Source organism: Toxotes jaculatrix, chromosome 21, assembly GCF_017976425.1.
Source record: "Toxotes jaculatrix isolate fToxJac2 chromosome 21, fToxJac2.pri, whole genome shotgun sequence".
Classification (NCBI taxonomy): domain Eukaryota; kingdom Metazoa; phylum Chordata; class Actinopteri; family Toxotidae; genus Toxotes; species Toxotes jaculatrix.
Genome location: NC_054414.1, coordinates 1315392 through 1342119, shown reverse-complemented (window position 1 = coordinate 1342119; position 26728 = coordinate 1315392). Strand labels below are relative to the sequence as shown.

The window sequence follows — 26728 nt, the reverse complement described above, 5'->3', positions numbered from 1 at the left end:
AAATTACAAGTGTGTCTGTACTCGAGTGTTTTCCTGAAGAAACCCTGTGCATAATGACCTTAGTGATTTCCTACATTTACCATGATGCCTTTAGCTCCCCCCAAAGAAGCATCATGAACTCACCCTGAAACAGAGGAGGGACATGAAATTAGTCTGAATAGGAAATATAACAAATGAACAGGACATGTTGACATTGTCAGAGTTAGAAATAATGATTTTAATGGAAATGATGAATGTGTTCTTCAGACTTTGTCTGCAATGAAAAAAAAACCCCACCTTTTGCAGCACTCACAGCCTGGCAGACCTTAGGCAATTTTTTAGATTTCACCCCATGCTTCCTGGAGTATCTCCCACAAGATGGATCGGCTTGATGAGAGTCTTTCTCCATTCTGGCTGACTGCTTATTCTTTAAATATTGCTGACACATTTTGGAGGTGTGTTTTGGGTCATTATCCTGTTGTAGGATGAAATTGGCCCCCAATCAAGTGCTGTCCACAGGGTATGGCATGGCGTTGCAAAATCTTGTGATAGCCTTCCTTCCTCAAGGTCCCTTCCTCTCTGTACAAATGTCCTATTTTACCACCTCCAAAGCAACCCCAGATCATCACGCTGCCTCCACCATGCTTGACTGATGGTATTAAGCACTGTTCTTACATCCTTTCATTAGTTCTGCGTCTCACAAATGTTCTTCTGTTTGATCTGAAGACCTCAAACGTGGACTCATTTATATGTGTGTGTAATAATGCATATATAAAACCCTTCTACACACTCAGAACAACAAAAGTTATTATAAATCAATATTATTTCATATTGATATGATACAGCAACAGTAATAATATTGATTGAAAATACTGATTTAGTTCTGCATTGTTGTTGCTCTGGCTAACAGGAGCTAAATCTGGTACAAGTTGTTGAGCCTGTTAGCTTAGTGCACAAAAGCCCCACAAAGTGACACTCATCAGCAGTTCCACACCTTTCTTTATGCCTTTATTAGATGGAGTTGAAACAGGAAGTCTCAGAGTGTCACAGACACCATCTCTGTTGTTCTGGTTGTAATCGCACAGCCTTTATTTTTTTTTAAATTGGATTTACAATTCATCAAACCACACACACACCAGACATTTTACCTCCACAGGTCACACACACCCTCAGCCACACAGCTGTGGGTGTGAACATGAAGCTTTGGTATCATGAGTCATGAGTTATGAACAGCAGTAAAAGACCAGACAGGTCTGGTGCTTCCTGTCCATTGAAGCGTGAGGATCCTCCAAATGTGCAGAGTATTCTCCACTGACACGAGCGGTGAGCTGCTTTTGTAAGACGTTCCACACAAACGATTCCAAAAATGTGTGTAACACAAAACCCCTTGCAGCCGCACAAAAACAGAAAATACCAATAAGTGACATATGTTGGAGCTAATATGTTTGTTTTGGGGTTGTTGTTTTTTTTGAGCTCTCCTGCATTGGTCCACTGGTCTCTGGTGCCTCACCTGGACCAGGGCTCCAGCAGCAGCAGGTGAGTCCTCAGACTCAGGAAGCTGCTTTTTTTTGTTGTTGTTGTCTTTGAGCTTTGTTGGTCAGGAAGATAATAACTTTACAGTGCGCCCTCTGCTGGACCACAACACAAACTACTTCAAAGGGCCTGTTGTGCTTACAGGCTGTTAGGTTTTAGTTCAGACGACATTATAATGAAGGACGATGTTTCTGCCAGAGAAACGATATGAACGGACTCTTCTGTCTGTCCACTCCACAGCAGCTGCTGGAGGAGTCTTCAGGACTTTGGTCCTCGAGGACAAAAACCACTCAAACTGTAAAATCCAACAAGAGGCTGTTCTAGCGTCCCTCACTGATTTTGGAATTTTTAAGCTCACTCTGCGTGCTGCATCCTCCCACAGCAAAGTACATTTATAAAATGAGATGATAAGCAAACAACAGCACTTATTAAAATAAAATTTAAAAAAAAATCTGGGAGGAGGTATATGTGCAAAAAGAGGTGGTTACAATGGAAAAAGACTGATCCAAAAGGTAACACAAAAATAACAACATTCAAACAGCTAATCCTCACTGAGAGCACAAAATTTACAACCAGGGGACGTGATGAGGAGATAAAGTCAATAACCCTCAGAAATAACATGAGTACAAAGCAGGAAAATAACAAACAATGGCTGACAAGAGAGGGAGAGACCCTCTGACAGGAACCTGGAAGAATCACTGCTTGGTTTATTTGGTTCTCTCTTCCCTTTCCTCCTCTTCATCTTCCTCTGACGGTGACAAGGGATAGTGTTCATCTGCTGGTGCTCTTCACTCAGGCTCAGGCTCTCTCATGGGGGAGGGAGGGAGGGGGGTTTGGGCTCATGAGTGTCCAAAGCTAGTGTCAGAGCTTCCAAGGAACAAGTTCCTCATGGATAAAATACCTGAAAGGCAGCTGAGGCGAAACTGGTCCCACAGTTTAAGAAGGTTCTCTTTACAAGGGGGACATACGCTGAAACTGAAAGATCAATTAACGAGTATTCAAATCATTTAATAAAGCTTTGTGGCTCGTTTAGAAGTCATTAGTAAAACAACTTTTGGGTTGCCAGGTTGTTAAAAAACAAACAAAAAAAAAAGTATCTTTGGCTTGTTACGATGTTTGTTCCTCTTTTCCTCTCAGACTGTGTCCGTCTGATAACTCATCAGTACCAGGAACCCCTCCCACAGTTAGTCTGGGTTCTGGAGGCAGACCATGCCCCCCCCCCCCCCCCCCCCCCCCCCCACACACGTTTAAGATTAGGCTGTAAACTGTCCTCTTTGACCTTTAGTTCTGGCTCAGGCTTTGCCTTGAACCATCTCCTAGTCACACTGCTGTAGGCCCCCTGACTGCCCCTGAGGGGGACTTCCCATGGACACAGCTGCAGCGGTGTGGATGTGTGATTGTAAACCACTTCCTGGCCCCATGATCCTGATCAACACCCACTGCACTTACACTACCATCGTCCTTCCCCCTCATGTGCTGTTTGCTGTAAGTGGCACATCCACATCCAATTGATTGAATCACGATAAAAGCATTAAAATGTTTTGTTTTTTTAAAACGTAGTGTAACATTAAGACGAGTCTGTGACCAGACTCAGCCATGTCATTTACAATCCATATCTGTGTAAAATAAGACAAGTGGTGGCTCAGGGTAGCTGGAAAACCCCCTCAACCCTGACTCTAACCCTGTAGAACAACCGCCCCCCGAGAACTGAAACAAGCAACCTACAAAATCAACACTTATACATGTTAATGAATAAGTGGAGAGCTCAACGTATTTTGGTCCAGATGCCCTGTAGTCCTGTTCCCTGACCCCGTGAAACTGACAGAGCACGCGTCATGTTGGAGGAGGATAAACAGCAGCTACAGGGATGTTTCCAAACCTGGCAACGCAGAAGTTGTTATCTTATTATTAAGAGCTAATAACTAGCTAGTTTCCATGTATGAGCCGGCCATAGAGGATGCCTTATTAAAAAGTGGTCTCATGAAACTTGTACTGAAATTTAAAAAAAAAAGAGAAAGAGAGAGAAAGACTACAGATGGATCTAAAATCTAAAAGACCACACTTATATAACATCATACCTAAAGACTATACATGCAGAAAAAAAAATACCAAACAAAAAACGAATAGTATGTACGTCATCATCCTCTCAAAGACAAACATCGTAGTTCTCTGAGAGTGAAATCTCTGTTTTGGTTCGAGTTCAGCAGAGTGAGGGGACAAACCCCAGACCAGGAAGAGTGTGTGTGCGTGTGTGTGTATGTGTAGTCTCTTCACATGCCATAGTTAACAGAGCTCAGAGCTGGTCTCTTCTTTCCTTTAATCTTCAGGGATCCATAGCGAGCCTGCTGATCACAGCACAATGAGAGTGACCATGAGTTTCTTGTCGTTCTGATTATTTCTCTTTAAAAAAAAAAATAATAATAATAATAATATGATATATAACATCACAGATGCTTCTCATGGTCGGAGGACTTACGTCTTTGCGGACTCTGGATCGTGAGATCTTGACGCTCTGAGACCGTCGCAGTCCTTTCTGACTCACAGCCTCGTCTTCAGAAAAGGTCGGCTCGGCCTCTTCGTCCGTCCTGTCCTCCTGGTCATAAAAGTACTCTGAAAAAAAAAACCACACACACACATCAGGAACACTGAAACACAGACTCAGATGTGTGTCCTGACAATAAAGGTCTTTGAGAAACCAGGTTTGGGTGGAGGTTCCTTTGACGGCTGAGGGTCAGAACGATGAATTTACGATACCTGCGATGTATTTCCAGAGCTATTATTTTATTTTTTTTTATTTTTTATTTTTTTGGGTGTGATTTAAATACATTGCTGATCATTTCAGCTCTATGTGAGGGGAACAGTGTTGGCTTTAATTCTGTGTGAGTGTGAGAGGCAGCTGCTCCAGCAGAGGTCAGCAGATATTCAGCAAACACCAGCTGCTGCTGCTGCTACAGGAGGAGACCTGAGCTCTGTGCACCAGTGAGCGACTCTGCTGAGTCTGTGATGCAGCTACAACTATTAACTATTACTTTAGCCCTATAATCCCACAGCTGGGTGCTGTGGTTTTTAATCAGACCTCACTCATACAGGAGGAAACAGTGCATTTGTTGGGGACTATTTTCAGCAGCGGATGAATCCACATTTGCTGCTCTAGTGAGTATTTGTGGCAGCAGGGCAGTGTGTGAGTCGAAATAGACTACAGTGTGTGTGTGTGTGTGTGTGGTGATGAAGGTACGTGTCACCCACAGCAACAGTGTGGCTCACTGATTTTGTTTCTGGAGACAATGAAGCTCTGAGACTTCAGTGCTGGTTTGGCTCTAAGCTGTGGATCACCAGAGTTCTCCTGTGAGTCACACCGTCTGTTCAACAAACAATCACCTGCACAAACCCACTGAACCCGAGAACAGACGGCTTCCAAGTATGGCCACCGGAGGGTGTGTGATGTTCTGTGAAAACTTAGAGAGAGAGGGAGAGGGAGAGGGAGGGAGAGAGCTGTCCAAGGGTGAAAACACCTCTCTTCCTTCGCCTCTCCTCTTCCCCTCATCTCTCTGTGTCTCCCTGCTGGCTGAGCTGAATACAGAACACACTCTCTCCTCTCTCAGTATGCTAATGCTGTCTACCAGCCTTCCTTCCCTCAATCCATCTCCACTCTTCTCCTATACATTCATCTCTGTCCTCTCCTCCTCCTCCACTCCCACCCCCTACTCTCTCTCTCTCCGTGCCTCACTGACTGGCTCTGTGTTTGTAAGAGAGATAGACAGAAGGAGGGGAGGGAGAGGGAGGGAGGGGGAGAGAGAGAGAGAGAGAGAGAGAGAGGAGAGTGTGTGTGTGTGTGTTTGACATTCCACTGGCATACCGCTAAACCTCATCTCATCTCCTCTGTCTGCTGGGAAGTCATCTCTCTCTAGGTCTCTCACACTGACACACACGCACGCGCACGCACACGCACACACACACACACACACACACACACACACACACACACACACACACACACACACACACACACAGCTCCAGAGTGCTTTCATTGAAATGTAAGCCAACCTGCAGGTCTCAACAACCCAAAAAAAAAAGAAAAAGAAAGAAAGAAAGGAGTGTCGAAAGGAACGAAGGAAGAAGAAAAGAAGAACAAAGAAACATGAAAAGCTAAATAAACCGCTGATGTGGCGTGGTGCTGTGTGTTGTGTTACATTAATACTGACGACCCTCTCTGTGTACTCATGTGCATGACATGGCCTCACTGTCTTGATTTTTCTTGGTAACTTCCTTTGGCAGCATTTTCCCCCACCCTCTGTGCTGAGTGTCTGCAGGTTGTAAACACACAGCAGATGTCTGTACACTAATACATAGGCACCGTTCATTGCTGTATGAGAGAAATATACTGATATTCCTCCCTACCACAAGCTGTTAGATTACTGAACAGCTGAATCAACCACAGTCAGCTTAAAATGGGTGTTTTACCAGGCACGGGACGGCCAGCTCTAGGAAGGGTTCTGGTCGTCTTCCATTTAAGGATTATGGAGGCCACTGTGCTCTTAGAAGCACTTAGAAGTGCAGCAGAAAATTTTTTTGTAACCTTGGCCAGATCACAATTCTGTCTCTGAGCTCTTCAGGCAGTTCCTTTGACCTCATGATGCTCATTTGCTCTGGCAAGCACTGTGAGCTGTAAGGTCTTACATAGACAGGTGTGTGGCCTTCCTAATCAAGTCCAATCAGTATAATCAAACACAGCTGGACTCCAATGAAGGTGGAGAACCATCTCAAGGATGATCAGAAGAAATGGACAGCACCCGAGTTAAATATATGAGGGTCACAGCAAAGGGTCTGAATACTTATGGTTTGTGTGATATTTCAGTTTTTTCTTTTTTAATAAGTGAGAAGTGATTTCTAAAACAATATAATTAGTAATAAGCTGTAAAGTATGTGTGTGTGTGTGTGTGTGTGTGTGTGTGTGTGTACCTGCTCCGTCAGCAGCATCAGTGCTCTGGGATCTCCTGACGGCAGGGTTGGCTGAGTGGGAGCTGTACTGGTACAGCTGGTTTCCTCTGTCGTCCTGCTGGCTTATCTGTGTGAGGTCATGCATACTCAGGCTGCGCAGCTTCTCTGTGATAGCACCCTGGCCCTGTGTCACACACACACAGACACCAATTAATATGACATCAGTAGCAAAGTGCACTTTAGGCCTCTCAGGGATGAACAGGACACAATCCAACAGAGTGATGGAACAGACAGGCGAACACAGCTTCAGACTCCTTCCCTCAACATCTACCACTGAAAATATAAAAAGACACGAGTACATGATTGTCATGAGTCTGTCCTGTTGTGTACGACCATCTTCAAATTTCTAGGCCACTGTTATACAACTTAACTGGTGACTCTGCTTGATCGGATGCTGCTTAGAAGCGTAGAAGCAGCCTGAGAGCTGTATGAGGGGAAACCTGACCACAGCTTAGACCTGGGCTGAGGAAACAGTTTGGCCTATCGGGGCCAGTAAATGATAAATGGACCGGGGGGCCTGGAGAAAACCCAAGTACCCACTGAGCTCCAGCTGCCTTGAACACACCTCCAGCTCTGGACTCATATGTACCTGTTCAGCCTCAGTTCTCAGCTGACAGACAGGCTCTCACCAACTGAGAGGAGAGCATAGTTACTGTGGTAAGGCACTTGTATTGGTAGCAATGACAGCAGCTGTGTTTATGTCTTCATTTGGCAGGCAGCTTTGAGCTTTCAGGATGCTGTGTCATCATTTTAAGACCTGTATGCAAACTTAAAGATAACAACACAATCTAACAACATCTATGGATAAATAAATATGGAGTCCATGGTAGAGCTTTACACAACATGCCGCATTTACACTCACTCACACACACAGATGGCACATGCAGAAATGTTAAACATGCTGAGAAACAGGAATAAATCACTCATCTGCATCAGATCAGCCAATTCAACATTAAATTAATGATTACGGTGTTTCTAAAAAAATATATATATATAAATATAATATACTAATATAAACACTGAAGAAACATGTTCTGATCATTAGGGATATTACTGACAAGACACCAAAAACTCTGCAACGATAAAGACACAGCTCACAAAATGAGCACCAGGAACAGGACAAAGGGACAGAAAAAAAAAATCAAAATTAATAAAAATACTTTTTGATCAAACATTAAACACAGGAAAGAAAAAAACTCAAACATTAATGAATAGAAATGAAGAAAAATTAGGTGGTAAATACTGAGTTAAATGTATTTTCAAAAAAAAAAAAAAAAAATATATATATATATATATATATATACACACACACTGTTGATTCTTTATTACTACACTGAGAAGAAGGTGGAAATAAACTGTGAAATTCATCCTCTGCTGCTAGGTCTGATCAAAGAATAAAATGGATGGGGAAGATCAATGGAAGAAATGCTGGGATGAAAAATGGCAGGGAAACATTTTGGCCATGCTGCTTACACTGACTGTTTTGGGGTTTTTTTTACCTCCCAGAGCAGCCTGCTGACACACAGAAACCCTGAAGAAGGAAGGATGTCAGTACAGAGAGAGAGAGAGAGAGAGAGAGAGAGAAACAAGAGTCACAAGCAGGTTAGCCAGTATGCAAGAAAATTTAAAAAATGATATATCGTGCCTTTTAAGTCTTTATAAAATCAGTGTACACAGCAGTTAGATACTTAAAGCACAGGAAGTTACCTGTGGCCTGGATGTAATGCAAATCTATAAATTGTTATCAGAATATTACATTGCACTGAGAATCAAGGGGCAAGGGCCTAAGGATGGCAGCAAGTGTACTGCTGCAGGAGAGGACATGTAAAAGCATACCTCAATGCATGCCAGGTCAGTTCAGTAACAAAGCTGTGCATCTTAAAAACACAGACCAGGGTTAAAGCATCTGAATTTGCATAAAATATACATAACTGTTTGTCAATGCCGTGGCTTCTTGGTTAAACTCAACCCAACACACCCCATGAGACACATGAGAAATATCCCATAAAAACAGAGACTCCCAAAAAACTGCAGAGCCTCATGGGTGTGGTGGCGTTCCTAATGTGGGTGTGAATGTTTTGATAGCAGTCTTGTTGTGCGCATCAACCCAGTCCCTTTCCAACATGGAGGCGGTAAATAAAGCGAACAGGAAGAATCGGATTCAGACACAGACCCCCGGCTGACATGCAACCCCTCTGTCTGGGGCCTAAATCCATCGGCTGTGGTGCATCTCCAGAGGTGAGAGACAAACCGACAAACAGCCACAACTGAAGAAATCAGAAGGAAAAGAAATGTTCCAAAACCAGCCTGTTTCTTCAGACCTGCGGAGGCTTTGCATGTGCAATTTAAATCAGCTTCAGGCTACATGCACATCAATATGCACGCATGCCGCATGCATAATGAATCAGACGTTGCATATACTAGCCTTGGGTGAGTCTCGGGAGTTTCACGTGCTAAAAATCATGGCGGATTACCCACAGCTTAAATGCTGAGGTGCATCTGTAAAACAAAACCACAGCTCCAGACTTTTCAAACTGTTTGGTTTGTTTTTAAAACACAGAAGAAGAGAGCAAACAGCAAAAAAACAAAGAGAGGCGACCGAAACTTAGGAAATACAGGGAAGAAAGGGAGAGGGAAGACAGGACGAACAGGAGTGTTCATGCAGAGAAAAGACAAATAAAAAGAGAGAAACGCGGAAGGGTGGTACACAGCGAGTATGAGACTGGAAAGTTGGAGAGTGAGAGAGAGAGATGCAGCTTTGGAGCCGTGATTAATAACATTAATGTGAAGTTAGAGGTACAGCCAACAGTTTCACAGTCACACCCTTGGCATTAATCCTTCTGATTCATATCTCCTTTGTTTCAATCCATACACACCCCGAGTCATTCATTTTTTAGAGTGTTTTTATTAGACGAGTCTCAGCGTTCGTTTCACATTAGTCATGAAAGAGGATGAATACACATGAAATCCTAACGGCTCTGCCAACTCAAACAGTGAGTCTGCCTCCTCACATTTCTCTTCTGACCAGGTTTTCGTTTTCATTCATTTATGAGCATGCACACGTGTACAGGTCAGTCTCAGTAAAACAGGATGGAAGAAGCCTGGTCCCAGTTTTAGTTTTGCGAAAAATTGAATATGAAAGCCAGAGGTGCTCTGAAAGAAAGCGGGATCCTGTGGCATATGGAGTACACCCACTGTCCCACGAAAACCAGGATACTAGTGCAAATGTAAAAATGACTTAATGGATTAATATTGTTGTTTTCAGCGTCTCACACAGGACGATTTTCTGTAATTTCTCTGTTTTATATTTTTGCTTTTGTGCCAGCAAAATCAGACACTCGAAGGAATCATGGAGGACTCTGAGAATGGAGAAACCAACCGTCAGATTCATCGACAATGAAAATAATCATTAGTTGCGGCCCTTCTACTTCTGCATCTTTGCATCTTTCAGAATTTGCTGAACACATAATAATAAAAGCGACTAATGAAGCCAGCATCGTGCTCGATGGCTAACAGCCTGACGTGATTAATTCTGTTTAGTGGTGGATTCCCACTGCCTGGGATTACCTCAGTGCAGTGAAGCCTTAGACAGGAGATCAGCAGGGATTATCTGATACACCCAGGTATTCATGCAATGCTGATTAGCCAGCCAAAAACACTTCATTTACACTGACTCGGCAGTAAGTGGTAGCTGAAGGACAACGCAGCGCTTCAGAGACACACACACAAAGGATACATTTACATGAGCAGTGTGTCAGACACTGCATCATCTACAACTTAAGATTTTATTTGTATTTAAATGCAACTCTCCTGCATTTATTTACACACTAACAGCCCTATTTCTGTCCCCGTTCTCTTCAGTGTGATTTAGCAGGTCTGATCAGGACATTCTGTGCCAACAGGTTGAATTGGATGCAAAACAACCTGCTGGGTGTTGTACAAAGCAGGCAGAGGGCGCTGTTGTATCGGAGCGGAGGAAGCTAAAGCTTTGGCAGCGTCTCCCAAAGGCAGAGCCTCTTCAGTGAGTGAGGATGGGAGAGAGGGAACAGGATTTATGGGAAAATGTCTGGAGTGAGATATAGGGTCCAAATTGCTTCAGCCATGCTACTGTTGCTATTTTTGGTAAATAAAAAAAAAAAAAAGGCATCTCAAAGGAAGTGATAATCACAGTGCAGTAACGATGAAAATAACCAGCGAGAAGCTGCACGTTTTAAAGAACAGAATATATAGAGACACTTGCCTTGACAGCTGCGGAGACAGCAGCGGTGGCAGCGATGCTCAGTCCCTGTTTGCCAAAGTTCACCATGGTTTCATAGCTCCTCTCTTTGGCCTGCACAATGTACTCATCTATTTCCTGGAGGGAGACAATCAATAACACTTCTCTAGTAGACAGTTTCATCGAGTAAAAAGCAGAGTGACTATAATATTCTCCACAACAAATAATGAGTTTATACAGAGGTGGACATGAGTGGATGGATGGATGGGTGATCTTACCCTCTCTCTGGAGGACAGCAGAGGATGCAGACACTTCCTGTAAATGAGACTTGCTCCTCTGGTGTAAGGGGAGAGGAGCCAGATCACAAAGGCTATCTTCAGCTCATAGTACAGAGGAAACCTGGAAATGTGCACGCAACAGAGGGAGCATACCCAGCATCAGGGACAGTTAATATTAACTCGTTAGGTCTTTAGACACATATCAGCTCTTTGTCTGTCTGTTACACACCTGCTGTGTGGAGCTCTTAGAGGTTAATCTGGGCACAGCTCAGGATCTAAAAGCTGATCTAAACACTGGACTAGCTTCAGGACAAGTCTCTGACTGTCCTTGAGTAGCCACAAGCCACAGCTTGGACTTAAACCCAATAGAACATCTGTGGAGAGACCTGAAGATGTCCACAGATGCTTTCCATCCAGTCTGACAGAGCTTTAGTGGCTCTGCCATGAACAATGAGATACACTGCTCAAGTCCAGGTGTGCAAAGCTTGTAAAAGACTTAACCAAGAAGACTTAAAGCTGTAACTGCTGCCATAAGGGGCTGAATTAAGGGTCTGACCGTAATAAATACACATCAGTGGGGAAACATAGTTTGACACAGTCTGACATTTATGTGCGTAATGTGTATCTGCTTGGCTCTTGCATGTTCATGTGAACACTTTTCCCCATTGTTGTCATCCTCATTCCCACATGGCCCTTCTAATTAGATGAGTTCACAACGAAATTTCAAATATCAGCATAGTTCATATGAGCAAAGGTGTATGTGTGTGTTTACTGATGTGTGCTCATAACTGTGTGACACTCACCATGCCAGTGTTAGGTCAGTGATGGTCTCCACCACAGTGTAGAGGGCAAATACGATCCAGTACATCATCCATCGCACCTGGACAGAGACGACACGGAACATTAAAATCATATTGCAGGCACTTGCTATTGCTGTTCTTGTATTTGCCATCACCAAAAGCTGCTAAAAGAAACGTCTGACTGAGCAGAGCTGTTACAGAAAACACAGGAAAGACATGAGTTATGACTGTTTTTTTTTTTAACAGAGTTGATGTAGTACCTATTGTTCCACTAACCCTGATTTGAACTAGAGAACATGGTCATTACGGTCATTGCTTAAGCAGTTTAATAACTGAATTTACGCCAGTATTATACTTATAAGGCCTAAGAGTTGGATAATTTGAGGCTTAAATGGTACTCTTTTCTTTCTCCTTTTATCCTGCACCCTGCCCCCTCTCAGGCCAGTCGTACTGAGGTTTAGGATTTTATATCGCTTTTTGCTTTTCTGCTTTTCTGCTATCCTCCGCGCTCCCTTGTTCCTGCTGTCCCTCTCTAAGGGCTTTCCAGGCTGTTTCTGGCTGGATTTCCATATCAAAGCCAGCAGTAGACGGTGGCAGGCAGGCAGGCAGACGGTCACATGGCGAAAGGCTGAGGTATTAGCCAGACCCGGGCTGCAGCCGCATGACTGAACACACACTGACACTAGCTAATGAAATGTCAGTGAGTGTGTGTGTGTGTGTGTGTGTGTGTGTGTGTGGATGGGTAAGAGAGTGAAGAGAAAGCGCCAGAGAGGAACCGTGAATACAAACACAACCATTCACCTGTCTCACAAGTACAAACTCACACAATTTCAAATACACTCTTGCAGTGTTACTAACATTAGGCAGGCAATGTTCACACGCAGACACACACACATACACACACACACTGTACTGTCTCTCCACTGCCTGCACCATTACTGCTGGACTGGTTAATTGGTGACCTCATCGTGAACTCACTCGCTCACACACTCACTCACTCACTCACATGCACAGGCTCATGGGAATGATGAATGTAAAGCAGAGAGAGTAAAGCATAGAGCCAGTGAGATGGAGAGGACATCTAATTTATATGTTTCAATCTCCTCCTGCCTCCACCGACCCTGTCTCTCTTCCACCTCTGCCTTTCATCTTCCACTTCATACCCCTTCTCTCTCTCTCTCTCTCTCTCCCCCAGCATTTTGCCTCTTTCCCTCCCTCCCTCCTTCATCTCATCAGTAGGGAGGACATTAAGACATGACCTCAGTGAAATATACAGCAGCCATTTTGCCTTCCTCAGGCAATAGCAGACATTTACTAGCCCCGTCTATGAATAACTGCCTTCCATTAGAAGAGAAAGAAAAACTAGAATCGCCACCGTGCAGCTGCGTGCCTCCACCGACCGGACAAGTTGCAGCTTACATCCATGTCTGTCCAGACACATGACATGAAACATGAAGCCCAGGTTTCTCCCAACTGTTGGCTGGGGGTGGCGGGGGGGGTAAAAGACGAAGAGGAGATTTTGATGTTGATATTGTGATGGAGAGGCTGACTGACAGGAGTGACAAAGAGGAAGGAGGCGTTCCTTCATCCACATAGATATGTCTGAGAGACGAGCCAAGATTCATGACAGGTATTGCTGGGTGTCGTCTGCGTAGCAGTGATATGAGAAGCCACGTGAGGTGAGCTTGAGGAGGTCATGAGATTGGTATTGCAGCTTTAGGATGGTGAGGGTTTGGTGGATAGAGGACACAGCCTATCTGGACATGAGGTCAGTGTACATCCATGCCTGTCCTTTAATTAATTAAAGAATTTAGAGTCTCCACTGAACCTAATCTTTGGACTGTAGGAGCAAGCTGGAGAACCTGGAGGGAACTCCACAAACTCCACTCCGGCTGGCAGATTTGAACCCAGAACCTTCTTGCTGTGAGGTGACAGTGCGAACCACTGCACCACCATGTCGCCTGTAAGTGTATCATATCAAGGCTGAATCATCCTGATTTCTCTGTTCATTCATCTTCCCAGTGAAGCTGGCACTTCATCTTAGTCAGTCCAGAAGACTAAGAAGGTTTGTCTAAACTTCCACAAAGTCTACACAATCAGTTCCTGCTAGCTTTCTGTGGTTTCAGCACTAACACCGCCCAACAGACATGTCTGCTCAAGACACACTGGGATCCAGACTGTTCAGAATAAAAGCCCATTTGTATAAAACAGAGCAGCGTCGAGCGGAGTAGCCTAGGGTCAGAGGCTTTAACTACCCTCATTCAGCACTTTATCAATGCTGTGTCAAGCAGTGCTGGGGATAGCAAGGGGCAGCAGCGAGGGACAGTGCACAGCTATGTTATTTCCAACCGTGTGTTAACTCGGTTAATGAGATGGACTGAAAGGAGGGATGAATCCATGTAAGAAGGGAGAGGAGGTTTTTACTTTTACAGGAGGTGAGAGCGTTCAACAAGACAGTGCCTGAGAGACTTTTCTGTCAGCATGGACACACAAAGGCACACACGCTAAAGTAATAAAAACAAGAAGGGAAAAAAAAAAAAGGGGGGGGGGGGGGGGGGGGGCTGGTGTGGAATGAATGGTTAGAGCCAACTTTGTCATGAACTGGAGTAACCTCTAACAGGGTGTGTTGCAACTCGAGTCATATAAAAGCAGCCACAGGCCTGTTTCTGCTGTAGAAGAGCTGCCACTATCTTAAAGTACTGAACTCTTTTTCAGTGTATACATAAAATCTTTCATATATGTGCTTGGGGATGTGCTTAATGAAAAAAAAATAAAATACATTCAATCTGGTGAATTTGTTTTGGTGAGATGACCATGAAAGACTGGAAGCTTATCTGCAAACAGCTGTATATGATGAGTCTGGCTCATCTTGTATTGACTGATCTTCATTTCTATTCACGCCTTCCTTTCTGCAGCTGCAAAGAGAAATTCACATGTCACGTACCTCTACCAACCCAGCTGCATTACACAACAAAAGGAAGCCGACTCGAGAATCGGTAAGGGAGCGGAGAGAAAGCAAACAGAAGCAGAGAGTGAGGAAGACAAACAGAGGAAAGATGGCTCAGAGCAGTCCCTGCTTACTGCGTCTGAACCCCTGCGCTGGTGTGTTAATGCTGTGTGTGAACGTGTTACTAACTCGGTGGACTGATTTCACTCTCGCTGGCATTAGTTACATCACCCTGCTTCATCCGAAAAAGCACATTCAAACCCTTAAATCCACATTCGTGTGTTCATGGTTTCTGTCAAAACCTGGGTTAAATGAAAGCAGGGCTAAGACACAATTCACATCCTGATATTCCAAAAAATGGAGAAGATACAGGATTTAAGTCTGTCTCTCTGCAACAAAACGCCATTAACAGAAAATTCGACATCAAATATTCAAGAAGGCACCGAATTGTTAAGGAAAGCTCGAGTAATAATTTCCTCTCAAAATTTTATATATTGCATTCTGGTGTGAAATCCTCCAAAGAGATTTCTGGGAATTAGAGTTTCTTAATTAGCCTCAGGGGATGATTTGAACATTTAATGAAATGTGATGGAAAAAATAAAGAATATTTGACAAATATAGACTGAACAAAGTCACATTAAAAATTAAAATAAAAATCACAGAGCAGGTGCTTCCTTCAACATTAACCGACCATCGTACAGGGGAATCCATTATAGGAAATGGAGCGTTGCTATTACCCCGTGCTGTGGCATTAAAGCACTGACCGATATTAAGGGGCCCATTTCAACTCCACCATCAGACTGGACTGTTGATACACGGCAGGTTGGGTCCATGGATTCAAGCTGCTAATGCCAAATTCTGACCTTCCCATCTGCAGCCTCAGCAGAAATCCAGATCCTTCAGACCAGGCTACGTCTTTTCAGTCTTCAACTGTCCGGTTCTCTGTTCTTGGTTGACGGGACTGGAACCTGACGTCGTCTCTCCTGTTGTAGTCCATCCACCTGAGCCATGTCTGAGTTAGCGTAGCCTCTCTGTCAGCTCCAGCCGTTCTGACCTCTGACCTCTCTCATTAACAAGGTGTTTCCCTTCTCACAACTGCTGCTTCACTGGATGGTTTTAGTTTTTGTCTCCATTCTGGAGTTAAACTCCGATGCTGTGTGTGAAAATCAGCAGTTTCACTAACACTGTTTGATGTGAACCTGAACCCAAGCTCCTGACCTGTATCTGCACGGCTGCAACACATAACGATGCTGATTGGATAACTGCACGACACAGCAGATGTGCAGGTGTACGTAATAAAGTGCTCAGTGAGTGTAACATCAATCACAGAAGGCAGCTCTATTGATAAGTAATGTACATTTATAAAAAAAATATAAAAATAAAAAACAGCACATCCATAAATACTAAGTGAAGCTCATGAACTTACGTATTCCTTGACATTTTTGGTCTTGACAGCTTTGTAAGAGTAGTATGCAGGATACAGGGTCCCAAACACCAGCCTGCAGGGAGAGAGAACACACACAACACCGAGCTCATCATTTCTATTCCATATTCCACATGTTAAAAAATATGATCTGAATACATTCATTCAAATAACCATACACAGACCATTTGAATACAGGCCTGAGATCTGCTGAATTTGTATTGGTGGGTTTGCGCAGTCTGGGAGAAACACTGATAAACACAATTGCTGTGTTTACATAAGCCTACCGTTTAAAGTCTCCACATTTCTAATCTGATTTCTACACTCGTACTCGTGAAGGGGATTTTTACACAGAAACCAAAATGGCTGTTCAGTGTAATTCGGAGCACAAACTGAGGCTTGCGCACAAAATTGTGATTTTCCAGTTCATCTGTTTCTTTTCCAGCCATCATCTGTTCATGAAGAACAACCTGGGGGACTTATTTATATCCTGCGATGATCGGGTGTTGGGTTCTGACCCAGAGTCTGAAAACCGCTGGAAAAAAAGACGATGACTCAGTGTTTCCTCTGTAATCTTCTGCAGCAGCAGCAGCAACAGCAGCTGGGGGTAATGTGGGGTTTGGTTCCATGTCAGGTCCAATGCCGATTTTGAACACCACCTCAATGTACTGCACTCTTACATACACAGTGCTTGCACATATATATATAGATATATATATATATATATATATAGTTATATATAGACAGATACAGATTGACAGTTTGCAGATCTCTGCCACAGCAGAAGTGTTGCAACAACACAGCGAGCTGAGAGGCCCGCCTGAGCTGTAAGTGATGACTTGTCTGTATTTCCAGCTCTTGGAGCAAAATGCTTCAGTTATTAATATCTACAGTGGATAATGAAGTGTCCCTGGAATACCACCCCGCTGTAAATGACTGAACACGACTGACTGAAAAACTGATGCACGGGGGTAAAAAGTAATTACGTCGCTCAACTGGTAATACCAACGTGATCCTGAAAGGGGACAAGTAGGAAAGAAATGAGGGAGGGAGAGGAAAAGACAGAGAGAAACTGAAGGGGTCGGGGGGCTCATTATCTGTAACAGCTGTAATTCTTGGCTATTTTATTTATTTCCTCTGTGGCAGCAAAACATCAGTGTGTTACATCAGCCTTCAGAAACTCCTGCAGCATAAACTGAGCCACACAGTCACTTTGAGACCCGATTCTGAAAGACAAACTATAGATGGACCTGAAAGCACTCGCTAGCCTAGCAGCATTAAGACTACCAAGCAACCCATAATGCAACACTCCATTAAAAGACACAGGTAGGTACTTTTGATACTAAAAGTCGCTGTGTAAAAACACTTAGGCTCTGTGCCTGAGTCTTATAATGGTAGGGGATAACCTTTTCTTCTATATGCTGGTTTCACAGTTCATCTCTGAAAGACAGGAACAGCTTCAACCGTCATGTTAAGCTCTGTAGAAAATATTACACGGGGATTTCTGCCTGTTATGTCTCAACAAATGAACGCGATATCAGTGAGCATGCTGAATGTATGGGGCACCCTGAATTAAGATTTCCTATGGCCTTTATAGGGGCTAAGGTTAAGACCAGACTACACAGTATCAACACAATAATGACCCATGGGCATGTCATTTGTGCAGAGCTTCCCAACAAATCAATAGAAATCTCTGTCAACCCAATAATCATATATAAATATATATATATACTCATATAGGAGGAAGCAATCCTTTAACTAAAGTTAAACCATAAAAGTCTGGAGGTACGAGGATTTCACATAACAGCAACTAAATACACACAGACAGACTGTATATAGTCTTGTATACACACATTGTATACACACACACACACACACTCCCTCTGACCAGAGTCCCCTGAGCAGCAGGCGAGCCGCCAACAACCACAGCGGTTTATTTTCCTGCTGTTGCTATAGTAACAGCAAAACTGCCACAGCTCAAAAACTCTCTCTTCGTGTCTACATCTCTTTGTCACACTGTAATTTCCACTCGCCGTGCTTTATTTGCATAAAGGTAAGAGAACAATACACGCAGAAGCATGATCACGAAACACTGAAGTTTGGATAATGAATCTCTTTCTTCCTTTACAGTGGTATGTGGGCATGTTTGTGTGCACACAGTGAGCACTGCCCCCTCTTCTACGGTAGTTTGATGTGTCCAATTATTTGGTCCACAGTGATGTGTTAAGGAACACATCACTTCCTTACTTTACAGGTTTTGGGAACAGTCACTGTACTTACTATGTCTCAATGAGGTATGCCATATTTTGGTATATATCCATTCATCTGTCCATTTTCTATACCACTTATTCTCTGAAGGGGAACCCAACAACTGGACTGATACACTTAAAGACCATAAAGCTTGAATTCAAACTGTTTGAATATTTATATTCTTTGTCACATTCATGAATGAATGCGAACACATGTTCTTCCATTGTGGAATTTTTTAAGGGCTCTACATCCTGGATAAATGTAAGCAGCAGACAGTGAATATTATAATGGAGTGCAATAACAGTGCACTACTTAGTAAATATGGAGCGTGAATAGTACTACGAATATACGCTTAGATTACTTTCGATGCTAAAGACAACATCTAGCGCAATGAGTATCTGAGATCAAACATTAGACGTGTGCTGAACGTCAGAGATGCTGCTGCTATTACTGGAAAGTGTATGTGACAGGACTATGACTCTAAGAAGAAGAAATATTTACATGAAACTGTATCAGTCAGGTTCAGAGGGCTTCCTCTGGAGGAGGAGTGTGACTGGACTGTATGAGTATCTGATCTACATGTATGTCCTTGTTTGCCCAGAGCCATCATTTTTATTTCCAATTTGAAAGTACTGACTGTAAAAAAAAATTTAATTAAATGAACAACTTTCACTGACGAGACACACCATTACTAGTACATCACAAATCTTCTACGGCAATGGCCATGCACCATATCACCTCACCACAGCAGCAGCAGTTTCTTTCAAATACAAGGTTATCATTTGTTAGCCTACACAGAACTGCAGTGGCTTTACAAAGCATTCAGACCCTTCGCTTGTTGCACATTCTGTGCTGCTGATTTCATTTTAAAATCGGTAAAATAGCCATTATTTCCCATCAGTCCACACTCAAATACCCACGATGAAAAACTGAAAACATTTTTGTTAAAAATTTAATTCAAAATCCAAACCTGAGATCTCTCATTTACAAGGATTCAGATCCTTTGGCTGTGGTCAGGTGCATCCTGTTTGCTTTAATTAATCCTTGAGATGAGTCTAAAAGCACCTGTGGCAAAGTGAACTGATTGGACAAAGATTCTCCAGTATGATGAGACAAAAACTGAACCCTTTGAGCAGAACTGAAAACACTATATCTGACAAACATCAGGCACTGCTCATCACCTGGCTTATACCATCACTACAGTGAGACATAGAGGGGACAGGGACAGGAAGACTGGTTGGAACTGAGGGAAGGATGAATGCAGCCAAATACAAAGCGGTCCTCGGGCAGAGATCTGAGAGTGGGGCGATGGTTCACCTTTCAGGGCAACAATTTTCTGACCTTAAAGTTACTGTATTTCTTTATTTTTTTTCAAATGAAAATGTGCATTTACTTTCTGTCTCTTTCTGTCTGTCTCACTAAGGACCAGCAGAGAGATTTGCCCCAAACTCACACAAAAGAAGTTGGACATGCACAGAAATGTTCTTGAAACAATTTAGAGAAAAGCAGGGCCCCTTCTTCATTCCAAAACTACCATCTTTCTGTTTCCCATTCTCTCTCTCCTCATTCTCCTTCTTCCCATTTCAACACCCCCCCTTCTCTCTCGCTCTGCATGCAGCTGAGAAAATAGCCCGTTGCTTTTAGATGGGCCTTGACTCTGGGCTCCAGGTCAATTTCCCTGGTTTCCTGACACCGTACACCACCAACAACAACCAGATGGAGGTGAAGGTGGGGGGGGGGGGTGGGGGGGGGGGGAGGAAGACAAGAGAAAGAGCAAAGGGAGAGAGAGAGAGAGAACAAGAGAAATAAAAAAACAGGAGACACACCAAGATGGAATAGAGGAAGGGGGGAGGGAAAAAAAATCTAGAGATCTCCAAGATTTGAGCTCCCACCATCTGGTTTGAGCTTCAGGAATAAGAATTTGATTACAAGACTTTTCCCCTAAAAACACAGAGGGAGGATTGTTGAGAGAAGTGCTGCTACAGCAAATGGGAACTGGTTACAGTCCAGGTCTGTACCTCCCCACAATATTTCCTCACAGGGAAATAAATGGCATATATCATTTAGACTGCTCTCACAGCTCTCTGAGTCCTCCCACATTCAAAAACTGGCTTAACACATCATTCACAAGTTCAAACTTTAGCTCAGCGGTTTAAGCATATTTCTGGAGGCATAAATCTCCCCACAGAAAATACTGAGGTCGACTGAAAGACCCTTTAAATAATAATAACAAACGAGAGACTCACTTGCATAAGACAAAAAAAATAATTCTGGTGTATTAAAGCTTGGCTTGTATGGGTTACAACAACATTGTACTCATCAAGCTAACAGCTGAAGTCTGAGAATGCAGTGATATTGCTATAATATCGTTCAATGGGTAAAGAAACACAAGCAGTGAGACAAGAAAAACTGAAAACAAGTCAGATTTCATGTCAGAACAGTTTTTTTGTGCAAAAACAATCTGCACTAAAAATGTATCACACAGCTACATCTCTTCTACTTTCCACCTTCTTCTCAGGTGGAAAACACCACCACCACCACACCACGGCCAACATCTGGTGAGCAGTGAGACAGACTGACCATCAAATCATTACCACATGGCCACACTGTCTGACAGTCAGTCGACATAAATACAGGTTAATGACAACAGCTGTTAATGACATTTAAAGTGCAGTGTCAGCCCGCTGCACCTCCGTTCAGTCTCCTGCCGTTTTAAAAGCAGCCAAATTCACAATATAGTTCTTCTTTTTTTTGTCTTTAACATATTTTTCATAATAATAACAATCATTTTAGAATCGCAACGTCATCTTAAAATAATCAGCGTGAATGCAGATTAATGACAACAGAGCCATCGGTCTGCTTTTTTCAACATATAAGCATTTAACTTGATGACTTTTTACTACTGATACAAATGAAGCTGTCAGCTGTCCTTTGCCAAATATCTGATTTTCCCACTTTGGGTGTTTCTATGCACTTGTCATATGTTGTAATAGTTAAAAAGATAAGCAGTAAAGCAGATGTGAATGCAAAGCAGATGTTTCTCCCTAAAGCCACTGTAAAATTAGTTTACAGAGGTTAAATACACACGACTAAACATGGAAAAACAAACTTCTTTAGGTGTTATTGATTTAAGAGTTTCAAAAACGAATGTGATTCATCACCAGGGCTGTGTGGGTGTGGCTTGAGCAAACGTAAGCAAACATCCACGACTCTCCTCACATTTTGATTCAAATATTACTAAATGCTGATTGGTGCAAAGAAGTGTCTGACGTCACCATTTTCAAACTGACTATATATATATATATATATATATATGCCCATGTAGGAGCCTATCGCTCATAGTAAACAACTGATTTGGAATCTGTTTACAGTGCCTGTAGTGCGAGCATATTGTTTATTGGCTATATCAGCATATTATTCAACAGTAATGAACATAAATAGCGGTTACTTTGTGCCACAGGCAACAAGAGCAAACCATGAATCCTACTGATCCTGAAAGGCTTGTTCTTCACTTCGCTGTGAAGTACGAGCAAACTGCAGCAGACAGGTCGTACGAAACACCCCCTGCTTTCAGTTTACAAAGTGGATAAAGTCACACCCAGGAATAACATGAATATCTGCAGCCTGACGTTTCAAGCTATTATTAATTACCTCAGTATCCTAAACACTTTGTGTTGCTATCCAAAACACCAGCCCTGCAGCAAATGCATTCACAAACCACGCACTTTATTAGGAACACCTGTACATCTGCAATGTCATGCAATTATCCAATCAGCCAATCATGTGGCAGAAGTGCAGATACAGGTCAGGAGCTTCATTTAATGTTCACATCAAACATCAGAATGGACAGAAATTTGTATTTGTGAAACTGAGGACACCTTGTTGATGAGAGAGGTCAGACTGGTTGGGGTTGTCAAAGAGGCTACACTAACTCAGATAGACTCAGGAGGACGGACTACAACAGCAGAGACCATGTCAGGTTCCAGTTCTGTCAGCCAAGAGCAGAGATCTGAGGCTGCAGTGGACACACTCGTTAAAACTGCACAGCTGAAGACTGGAAAAACATAGCCTGGTCTGATGGATCTGGATTTCTGCTGAGTCAATCATGGTCTAAATGTCACAGTGTGTCTGAGTATTTGCTGACCATGTTCTTCCCTTTATGGCCACAGTTCACCATCTTCTAATGGCTACTTCCAGCAGGATAATGCTCTATGTCACAAAGCTAAAGTCACAAACTGGTTTCATCAACACGACAGTGGCCTCCCCCGGTCTCCAGACCTGAATCCAGCAGAACCGGATCTCAAAGGAAGGTTTCCAACATCTTGTGGAATCATGATGACAGCATGACAGCAAAGGGAGGAACTACCCAGTATTAGTGAGATTTTCCTAATAAAGTGCTCCCAAAGTCATGATTTTTTGTGATGACTGCAGAACAGAACATTCTAAGCTACCTGAGCTTCTGCATCAAACTGTATTACATTATAGAGGAATTCACAGCCCCTACCAGAGGTTCACATACTTCAGAATCTTTCATGGCAGTTAAACTCTCAATACAATAAAAATTCCTCTGTTAACAACAAACGGGCGACTGTGGCAAAGAGAAAGAACAGGACACAACAATTCTGCAGCCACTCCTTGCAGACTGCAGAGCTGCTGCCTAAAATGAGTTGGTCACGGAGGACTGAGTTGAAAATCTGTGTCTGACTTTTTTTTTTTAACTGCTGCATGACTAGACGCTTTAGATAGCTGTTGGAGAAGAGATGCGTAGAGGTGGAAAGGATGAGTGAAAGAGGAGAAAGGAAAGACGCTGTGTTTTCTGGTTAATGAATAAAAGCACACACGTTTAAACCATTAACAGATTTACGTTTAAAGGTCTGCTGAGAAGTCGACTAGAGAAAAGGGTTAACCTTAAAAGTTTTTAAAGAATTTAACACTGCTCACTTCCAACATCATGTATAAGCTGAAAGCTTAAAGCATCCCACTAACACTGCCTGAAAAGCCTTTGTAATGAAAATGTCTGAACACTTCTGACCATGAGAAACACAATACCCCAAGCTCCAGAGAACATGATCTAGGCCAGAACAGTACCAGAAAGGTGTTAGCTTGTGTCGATGAAATTACAGTATACACAGTGAACTCCACTTCTATTTATTTCACTCAGGTAAAGTTAATTACAATTTATATTGTAATAATAATCACTAAATTGCCTCATCGGGTGTGTTACAATTTTTTACTTTCCAGATGCCTGCGGGTTATAACATCATTTACTGCAAAGGATCTGACACCAAATATGATGACTTTAAGTCAAGTGGTCCCCCTAAAGGGGCAAAACTATGTCAGTGTTTCCCTCCAAGGATCACCCTCAAATGTGTCCTCAAACACGGCCTGATCAAGGCCAAAGACTTATTTCTCATCTAGGTGGTGAGATCTGAATGGCCGTGCTCAATGAGCATTAGCCCTTCAGCTTTAATTTGAAAGAATGGCTATACATGCATTTCTACAGTTAAGACTGAAAATGTCATTACTGTGACTTTAAAGCTGATGCTGGTGGCAAGTTTTTATATAATAAGCAATAACATATACAGTAGGTCAAAGTTGAAGCAGGATATATATTAGTATTAGTAATAACAGGACTGTTCCATTATCCATTCTACTAAACTGTGCTGTCGAAATCAGAATCAGAAAAAAAACTTTAATGATCCCAACAGGAAAATCTCTTTGTTACAATTGTTCCACACACAGTTAGGAAAGAGGAAGTAATCAAAGTAATAAGGGGCAGCTGTGGAGGTCAGGAGGTAGAGCATGACGTTCATTAACCAGAATATTACTATATCACAGTAAAGGCACTGTATGAATGCGTATATAAATAAGCATAAAAGTAAATATTAATACAAAACAGTGATAATAATAATTTCAACTTTATAATAGAAAAATACAAATGCCTCCTTTCTTTCCACTCTCAGATTTTTTCCTGTCCACCCAAACCGTCTGAAATCCGTCGACGGTGGCAATGGGATCCAAAGCATGTCTTTGTGAAACACATAACACTGCACTCTACCATCTCATTGTCCAACTATCTCATGCTATCCATGATGATAGAAGGGAGATACCCTATTCTCCATCAGTCTCTGTTGCCTGAACTCAGTTCTCTTCCCTTGTCCCTTCCTTCCTCCTCCACATCCTCTGTGTGTCCTCCTGTTTTTCTGTGGGGCTGTCCTTACATGGTTACATTCCTTCATGGTGTCTGCTGTTTCACTTAACAGGTGACGACATATTTGCTGTCACTGTACTGTTACTATTAGGCAGGTTCCTTTATACCAGGTAAAAAATGGGTTTATCTTTACCCAGGATTTTTACATAAATAGTATATTGTAGTATAGTGATTCCAAAATGTCTTGTAAATGTAAATGTGGCACATTCTTCGGATCAAAGGCTAAAGGCAGAATTTAGAGGCAGAGGGAGTGTGTGCACAGGTTATGAGATGAAGGACCCGCAGGCATTAAATTCTACGCCCACCTGCTTCCTGAACTTCCTGAACCCAGGTCTGGAGTGAACAGCTAGGAACCATGTACTGATCTGTGACAAAAGTTTGATACTGCGTGTTCGTTATCCCACAACAGTGGGCTTGTGTTTGATGGCTGCACAGGAGAAAAAGGAGAGGCTTTCCGTGTTTCTCCACCACTCCCATCTGTCCTTTCCACCACATTCCTATCCTCCATTACACTTCCACCAGTTGTTATGCAACTACTGTTCCTGAATGTAAACCCACAAAAAGACAGGGGGACGAGGAGGACAGAGATGGTAAAAAGGCATGCTGCTGAGTCAAGAATAGGAATTTTTGCCCCGAAGGTAAACACATCTATTCTCCCTCTGGTGTACCATACCTGCATCGCTGACTTCTACCATACTCACAAGTGGTTTCAGTGGCAAGACAATAGATAAATAAGGATCCAGTAACCAAACAAAGTCACACAAAGCCGTTTACATTTGTTTATGGGCACCTTCCTCACTGAGTCCCAACAAACCATGGGTTGCCAGGTTATTCTGGGTAGGGCTGAGTAATAATATCTTCAACACGGCACTAGTACCTGCCACTCCTTCACACACTGAACGTTAAATGGTTTGAAAAGTTCCACCTCACCATAACACAAGTTTCACACTGTTATAGCTGACTCACCAGCACAATGCATGGACATTACTCATCAACAAGACAGTACTAGCCTATTAGCTTCAGAGACAATGGCAAATCACCAGCCAGAAGGCCAAACTAGCTAGTTAAACGACTTATATTTGCAAAAAACGCCATACAGTGTGTTTGAGGCGTCTGATAACTATTCGCTAACCTAAACTATGCTGTTTCTTCTTAATAAACTTTCTGCTCAAATTTGATAAGGACACAGGACATAACTAAGATAAAGGACGGGAGCTGTTAGCCAGGTATGCTAACAAAGCTCAATCCAAACAGCTGCCCTAATTTTCTCCAAGAGTTAAAAGGATACTTTAGTTCACTTTCACGACTCTTTACAGTGTTTATACTTACACGACGCTTCTCGAAATTATCCAGGACACCATGTTTTCTGTCTTGGTAGTGTCGAGCTGTGTCAGAGGCAGAAGACAGTCCCGGTGGAAACGATAATGGCTTAGCCGTACCGCTGTGAACTTCTTCGGCTAAAACTTCGACGAGAGATTCCAGGAGCAGCTAGGAAGCTCACATGTCTGAAAAACGCCCGGTCTCACTGTCCTGTCTTCGTAGCCATAGCTAAGCGATGGAATATATCCAATATGATAGTCGTTGTTTCCTCCTTCCCACTTTGCTTTGCGCTCCAGTTCCTGGCACCACAGCGATACTCAGATACCCAGTGACGTAAACACAATAAAAAAACACAACCTCCCGACGCCTTCCATTGGCCGGTCCAGTCTGTTTACAACAAAGGCAAACTGTCATTGGCTGGCCACATTGGACCACGTGACTTCTACGTTTGCTCGCAGCGGTGGAATTTCAAACTCAGCGACCTGTTCTCTGATTGGTCCGTTGTCGAATCGTGGCGAATTCTAGCCAACGGGAAAGAGAAGCAATGACGGGGTTCGGTGGCTATTCCAAGCGTTGCTGTTGGGGCAGCTTGTTTCCTACCGTCAAAATGGAAGGTGATCTTATTTTAAATTCCAGTGCACATAGGATGGGCGGATTCAGTCTTCAATAAGTATGCCTACATGGGCGCAATATTAGAAAAGAGGACCGATATGTCAGTGTATGTTTTTATTCCATATTAGTAAAGGAAATGTAAATGAACACCTGTAGGTTAG

General features: G+C 42.9%; 1 protein-coding gene across 2 annotated transcripts; it reads right to left on the bottom strand.

Moving 5' to 3' along the window:
• Positions 1-2728: 2728 nt before the first annotated feature.
• reep3b (receptor accessory protein 3b) lies at positions 2729-26266 on the bottom strand. 2 transcript variants are annotated; one of them, XM_041067231.1, is made up of 8 exons: positions 25965-26266; positions 16178-16250; positions 11808-11884; positions 11005-11125; positions 10751-10864; positions 6472-6634; positions 3989-4122; positions 2729-3857 (listed from the first exon to the last, which is right to left on the bottom strand). In XM_041067231.1, exons 1-8 carry the CDS (start codon positions 25994-25996, stop codon positions 3783-3785), a joined length of 789 nt encoding a protein of 262 aa, XP_040923165.1. In that variant the 5' UTR covers positions 25997-26266; the 3' UTR covers positions 2729-3782. The 2 variants fall into 2 exon arrangements, with proteins under 2 accessions (XP_040923165.1, XP_040923166.1); XM_041067232.1 differs by having other exon boundaries at positions 2729-3854.
• Positions 26267-26728: the final 462 nt, after the last annotated feature.